General features: G+C 45.4%; 1 protein-coding gene across 1 annotated transcript in view; it reads left to right on the forward strand.

The window, feature by feature from the left end:
* Positions 1-5,363, forward strand: part of DNMT1 (DNA methyltransferase 1) — a 91,510-nt gene extending 86,147 nt beyond the window's left edge. Inside the window, exons 29-34 of the mRNA XM_063931480.1 lie at positions 2,196-2,373; positions 2,551-2,746; positions 2,841-3,004; positions 3,585-3,701; positions 3,776-3,866; positions 5,061-5,363. Coding sequence (XP_063787550.1) covers positions 2,196-2,373; positions 2,551-2,746; positions 2,841-3,004; positions 3,585-3,701; positions 3,776-3,866; positions 5,061-5,092 — 778 coding nt within the window. The 3' untranslated portion in view covers positions 5,093-5,363. The remainder of the gene's footprint in view (positions 1-2,195; positions 2,374-2,550; positions 2,747-2,840; positions 3,005-3,584; positions 3,702-3,775; positions 3,867-5,060) is intronic.
* Positions 5,364-7,561: the final 2,198 nt, after the last annotated feature.

The following is a 7,561-nucleotide window of genomic DNA, read 5'->3' on the forward strand; positions in this document are numbered from 1 at the left end:
AGGAGTACTACATATACAGCCCCCGGTTGTGCCCCCAGTGGCACCGTGGGATCTCAATGTAGTTTTGGATTTTCTCAAATCCCATTGGTTTGAGCCACTCAAATCGGTAGATTTGAAATATCTTACATGGAAAGTAACCATGCTACTGGCTCTGGCTTCAGCCAGGAGAGTGTCAGAATTGGCAGCTTTATCATATAAAAGCCCATATCTGATTTTCCATTCGGACAGGGCAGAATTGAGGACGCGTCCTCATTTTCTGCCTAAGGTGGTATCAGCGTTTCACCTGAACCAGCCTATTGTGGTGCCTGCGGCTACTAGCGATTTGGAGGATTCCAAGTTGCTGGACGTTGTCAGAGCATTGAAAATATATATTTCAAGGACGGCTGGAGTCAGAAAATCTGACTCGCTGTTTATATTATATGCACCCAACAAGCTGGGTGCTCCTGCTTCTAAGCAGACGATTGCTCGTTGGATTTGTAGCACAATTCAACTGGCACATTCTGTGGCAGGCTTGCCACAGCCTAAATCTGTCAAGGCCCACTCCACAAGGAAGGTGGGCTCATCTTGGGCGGCTGCCCGAGGGGTCTCGGCATTACAACTCTGCCGAGCAGCTACGTGGTCAGGGGAGAACACGTTTGTAAAATTCTACAAATTTGATACCCTGGCTAAGGAGGACCTGGAGTTCTCTCATTCGGTGCTGCAGTCATCCGCACTCTCCCGCCCGTTTGGGAGCTTTGGTATAATCCCCATGGTCCTGACGGAGTCCCAGCATCCACTAGGACGTCAGAGAAAATAAGATTTTACTTACCGATAAATCTATTTCTCGTAGTCCGTAGTGGATGCTGGGCGCCCATCCCAAGTGCGGATTGTCTGCAATACTTGTACATAGTTATTGTTACAAAAAAATCGGGTTGTTTATTGTTGTGAGCCATCTTTTCAGAGGCTCCTACGTTATCATACTGTTAACTGGGTTCAGATCACAAGTTGTACGGTGTGATTGGTGTGGCTGGTTTGAGTCTTACCCGGGATTCAAAATCCTTCCTTATTGTGTACGCTCGTCCGGGCACAGTATCCTAACTGAGGCTTGGAGGAGGGTCATAGGGGGAGGAGCCAGTACACACCACCTAGTGGTCAAACTTTTAAATTTTGTGCCCTGTCTCCTGCGGAGCCGCTATTCCCCATGGTCCTGACGGAGTCCCAGGATCCACTACGGACTACGAGAAATAGATTTATCGGTAAGTAAAATCTTATTTTTCTGTGGTAGCTCAATTTTAACGTGGCCGTTTTAAACAAGTAAACAGACCAAAATACTATGGCATATTGGCGCTACTTCCAGGTATCCTTTTCAGAAAAAAAGGCTTAACTGGTAACCTGTAAGTATGGTCAGGCTCATTGACCACCTACTTCCCAGGATTTATTCAACTCGTGCACTGTAACGGTTTACAGGCAGATACTTGTACCAGGAATCTGAGCTCTATTTGTCAAAGCTTTAATACCCATTCCGAGCTACATGTTCAATCCTTCTTAAGTCTTGCTTGTTCCGGTTCAGACCAGTGGGAAACATAATGCCCAGGTAATCCCCTGATGGACCAGTGGGTGGATGTCATTGGTGGGTGTAATTTGCAGAGGCTGGTCAGTGGCCTTTATGTTGGTTGCTTTGCTCTTCCTAATGGTCATTCCTGCAGAACTGGGAGCACAAAGGGTACTTGCCCTAGCACTTGTTCGTTGGAGGCTGTATTCCCAGTACACTCTACAGGATCCATCTGAGTGTCCAGTCACTGGAAGCTGCCCCCTGAATGCCTGTACACCTGGTTACTGCAGACTCCACCAACAGTGGTAATTAAGACAAGCCTGTCTCAGTGACTCAATAAAACACTAGTGTCCTCTGGCCATCAGTGAGGTCAGGATTTAATAGCAAATGCTACACCACTCCATGTCAATACTGCATAGTTCAGTCTGTGAAACTGAACAAAATGAGCACCTTTATCCTAGGCTCTAGTGTTCCTGGTATTCTTTAGGGCATATCGGTATGACTGAAAAGTGTTTTGCATCTGATGGGAAACGTCAAGTGTTCTATGCTTCACTCCCCTAAATCAGTCTTAAGGCTTCATAATTTGGCTTTTCATGTAGTACAGTTAAGTGACTGTTACTGAATTATTACCTTGATAACTTGTACCACTCTCCTCCAATAACAGAACAAACTCCAGTCTCTTCCGAACAATCACCGTGCGAGACACAATGTCAGACCTGCCAGAAATCCGTAATGGAGCCTCTTCTCTTGAAATTTCATACAATGGTGAACCTCAATCCTGGTTCCAGCGGCAGATCCGGGGATCACAGTACCAACCAATCCTCAGAGATCACGTCTGTAAGGTGAGTGAACATATCAAAACCTGCTTGACTTACTATGCGATGCTGAAGGATGTCCTCTGTGGTCATCCGAAACCAATCCTGCACATCTTTATGCCAATTAGACAAACTGTCCACATGTTTAATGCATTTTTGTTGTATGGCCTTGGGCAGTAGCTCATTAAGCATCTGAATTTACAGGACATGAGCGCCTTGGTAGCTGCCAGAATGAGACACATACCTCTTGCCCCTGGCTCCGACTGGAGAGACCTACCCAACTTTGAGGTCCGGTTATCTGATGGCACAACTACACGGAAATTACGTTACACTCACCGTGACAAGAAGAATGGACGCAGCAGTACTGGAGCACTAAGGGGAGTCTGTTCTTGCGCTGAAGGTATTCCTAACTCGCATAAGTGGCTATGGAAATGAGTTCTTGCTAGCATTGTACAACCTTGCATCATCCACACCTTGTAAATATAATCTTTCAGGCAAGCCATGTGACTCTGCAGACCGACAATTCAACACCCTCATTCCTTGGTGCCTGCCACACACAGGGAACAGACACAATCACTGGGCAGGGTTGTACGGCAGGCTAGAGTGGGACGGCTTTTTCAGCACCACAGTTACTAACCCTGAGCCTATGGGTAAACAGGTGAGTGATGGCAATTGTAACAATCTAGTTGGTTCTCCAGAGACACTGACTAGAAATACCTGTTCCTAGTTCTGACAACTCTCCAAGCACTTGGTTTTATCCAATATGTTAATACATGTATTCGGCTGTGGCAAAGTGAAATTGCTTCCTTACAAGTAGGCTTTTATTATTCAAAGTGACAATATTCATGCTGTCTAAGGTCTGTAGGTGGACCAGTGGGATCAGCATGCTATCGCAGCTGTCTGGATCCTGGCTGTCAGGAGGCTGACACTGGGACCACAACAGCCAGAATACCAGCAGCAAGTGCAGGGTGTCCCCTTGTGGGCTAGCTGCACTTGCCAAGCTTCAAGCTGTGGCCACCTTTTGGTAGTCGCAGGGTTATATTCCCCCTCAGGTGGTGGTGGTGTGGACCACTACCTGAGTGAGGATTCCAACTATCAGTATTTCACCGGGTGTTGGGATTTTGGCGTCTGAATCCTGACTGCCAGGATTCTGACAACAGGTAAATTGACTGCCTCCCAGACCAGTATTCCAATCCTCGAACATGCACAAATGGCTTACTGATGCCTGTCTGTTACAGGGCCGCGTTCTCCACCCAGAGCAGCACCGTGTGGTTAGTGTACGTGAATGCGCTCGGTCCCAGGGCTTCCCTGACACCTACAGACTCTTCGGAAACGTCTTGGATAAACACAGACAGGTAAGTGTCTCTGGTGCAGAGAATGGGAGGTAAAGCTGCTTATAAACTGACTTAACTTCACACTATCTCTTCAGGTTGGCAATGCAGTACCTCCACCACTATCAAAAGCAATTGGCTTGGAAATAAAGACCTGTGTCTTGGCAAAGCACAAAGAAAAAGAAACAGGTTTGTAACCAATTAGGATCACTTTGTTTGTATGGCCACAATAGGAGTGCAGTTATGCTATTGGAGTTTAAGGTTATATTCTGTAAAGTCTCTTTAATCTATGTAGTGGGGCGACACTATGCTGTGTGCTAAGTGATCAAGGTTAGCACATCACTATACACAGCGATCTGTGCTAACCAGCGTTCTATATACACATGCTAGGCGATCTAGCTAGATCTTGTCTGCATGTGCTAAAGATCTGAGCAGGGGATGGCAGGACAGTGCATCGCCATTGCTATGGGGTGTACCCACTGAACAATCCGTACTCCATTTCTAAGCAATCCGCTTCTAAAACGGCCAAAAATTGCCCCATAAGGATGATTACCAGTTACTTATATAGCGCGCACACATTCCGCAGCGCTTTACAGAGATTATTTGGCCTTTCACATCAGTCCCTGCCCCAGTGTAGCTTATAATCTATATTCCCTACCACATGTACACGCACACATTCACATTAGGGTTAACTTATGTTGTGAGCCAATTAACCTACCCGTATTTTTGGATTGTTTGAGGAAACGCACGCTAGTGCGAGGAATATAGAAACGCCGCACAGTTAGGGCCATGGTGGTAATTGAACCCATGACCTCAGTGTTGTGAGGCAGTAATGCTAACTATTACACCATCCATACTGCCACTAGGCAAATGACCCTGGCTATAGAAGCCCATGGCAGTGGTCCCTAAACTTTAATCTCTGTGTATCCTAGAGTAGCAGCGTTTGCATGTTTTTGTTTTTGATCATGGGGTGCATAAAAAAATTGGTAACATTTTGGTTAATACTAAACCTGACCGCTTTAGGTAAGTCTTATGTGGTATATACAGTTGTGCTTCTGATTGTCCACATTTTGAGACTGACAAATCCACTTCTTGTGGCTGCTAATTGCTTTGACCATAAATTTGATTTGGTTCTAGGCCACGAATTTCGGGCACCCCTGCAAGAGCCTTGCAGTACCTCAGTGTGACTATGCATATAGTTTAGGAACTACTGGCCTAGGGGATGACTGCTTTTACTTATCTCGCGCTTCTATTGTCCCCTACCACCACCATCCAAGACCGATTTTAGATTGGGCTTCCTAGTGTCTACAGACTCTTCCATAATGCTGCATGAACTTGTTTTCTGGGTATCCTAGACAAATGTTTCTCTTTTGTTTTCTTCAGAATTTAAGCAAGAAAAGATGGAAGAGAATTAACTTTGGCCCAGAATGCTACCTCTACCGTTCTTGTTCCATCCTTTTTTTTTTATTTTTTACATCTGTGCACTGCAAACATTAACTTGTTCGGCATCTGTCGACTTGACTGTTTTATTTTATTCTTGATCTGATGATAAATGTATTTTGATAGAATGGTTTTTAAAGAATCATCAAATTTTATTCAATGTAATGGATTTTATCCACTTTGTATTTGTGGAAATGTAGGTCTTTTTATATGTTGTAATATTTCAAATAAAAAATGAAAATACTAGGTTTTATGGCTTAATTTTATTCTGCGACACTGTACTTGCAGTCTTGTATAGTAGTAAGATGGCTGGCTGCCCCTGTTGCGTGTTCAGGAGCTTGGAGTCTTCAATCAAATTGAACCCAGTATCTTTTCAATAAAATGTTCATTTCTCTGATGTCCTAGTGGATGCTGGGAACTCCGTAAGGACCATGGGGAATAGCGGCTCCGCAGGAGACTGGGCACAAAAGTAAAGCTTTAGGACTACCTGGTGTGCACTGGCTCCTCCCCCTATGACCCTCCTCCAAGCCTCAGTTAGATTTTTGTGCCCGGCCGAGAAGGGTGCACACTAGGGGCTCTCCTGAGCTTCTTAGTGAAAGTTTAGTTTTAGGTTTTTTATTTTCAGTGAGACCTGCTGGCAACAGGCTCACTGCATCGAGGGACTAAGGGGAGAAGAAGCGAACTCACCTGCGTGTAGAGTGGATTGGGCTTCTTAGGCTACTGGACACCATTAGCTCCAGAGGGACCGAACACAGGCCCAGCCTCGGAGCTCGGTCCCAGAGCCGCGCCGCCGGCCCCCTTACAGAGCCAGAAGCAAGAAGAGGTCCGGAAAAATCGGCGGCAGAAGACATCCTGTCTTCACCAAGGTAGCGCACAGCACTGCAGCTGTGCGCCATTGCTCCTCAGCACACTTCACACTTCGGTCACTGAGGGTGCAGGGCGCTAGGGGGGGGGCGCCCTGAGCAGCAATAAAAACACCTTGGCTGGCGAAAATACATCACATATAGCCCCCAGGGCTATATGGATGAATTTTAACCCCTGCCAGATTCCACAGAAAAACGGGAGAAAGGCTCCGCCCCCTTCTCGGCGGCCTTATCTCCTCAGCACACTGGCGCCATTTTCTCTCACAGCTCCGTTGGAGGGAAGCTCCCTGGCTCTCCCCTGCAGTTACTACACTACAGAAAGGGGTTAAAAAAGAGAGGGGGGCACTAATTAGGCGCAGTATAACAATACAGCAGCTATAAGGGGAAAAACACTTCTATAAGGTTATCCCTGTGTGTGTAAAATATATATATATATATATATATATATATATATATATATATATATATATATATATATATATATATATATAGCAAAAATTTCCACTAATGGAAGGTGCACTCTCGCTGCAATGAATGAAGTCCGTTCATAAAAAAGACTTTTATAGGAAAGATCAAAAGCCTTATGTGTCGACGTTTCGGTCCGTGTACCGGACCTTTCTCAAGACTAATTGCTCTTTAGGTTTAACCACGTTCATCTTATACATGTGTCTATAAAACAAACAAAATACAGACATGTTCACATCTACAGGGAACTGAGCCTCCCAGGCCAAATACATCTGATCAAAATTCAAATAGAACAGGTGTAGAACCACCTTAATCCCAAATAGAATGCATATCACCGTGTTGCTTTAAACCGTTGCACCACCGTCACCTGTGACATTATCACTCAAAGTACTATAAATATACTAATATGCACAGCTCACCTAAGATCAGATCAGAAAAATCCAGTTAGATAACTAACATACAGGTAGCGTCCCGGACACAGCCATAAGTATCAGAGATATGCGTCTAAAAATGCGAATATATTCAACAAATAATGTTTAATGTCCAAAGAGAAATATCAGCTATAAGCATAATAACAACGTCACAGCCGTACCTGATCTCACAGATCATGCTACCATGTTGCAGCGACAGGGTCAAACACGTTGAGGTGTGCTGTATAAATAACACCAAAAAATGCATCTGTATATCAATTCAATCAGGTGTCAATGCCAGAAGAAACAAGATGTAAGGGAAAAAAGACTCACATGTGTGGAGGGTAAATCCAAGCGTCCCTGTGCTGCATAGCATGTGAACGCACTGGGACTGCTATTTAAATGTTGCGGACCGGAAGTGTCATGTGCAACATCTATGTGGTTCCCCCCTGAAAAAAAACCGCTTCTATGTATCAGCGGGCTCTAAAAAAGCCGCTCAATATCGGCTCACCCACTGCCCAACAGTCTCCGCTGCCCGGAGACAAAACAAAGCCGCTCACCCAGTCCTGGAAGCCGCGCCGACTGGACGCGAACTACATGCGTTCCGTTGGCCGGAAATGCGTTCCACGGGGCGGAAGTGACGTCAGGGCGCACCCGATAAAGCAATACAGCTGGTGATAGCTGGAAACATTGAACCAAAATAGGT

Source organism: Pseudophryne corroboree, chromosome 6, assembly GCF_028390025.1.
Source record: "Pseudophryne corroboree isolate aPseCor3 chromosome 6, aPseCor3.hap2, whole genome shotgun sequence".
NCBI lineage: Eukaryota > Metazoa > Chordata > Amphibia > Anura > Myobatrachidae > Pseudophryne > Pseudophryne corroboree.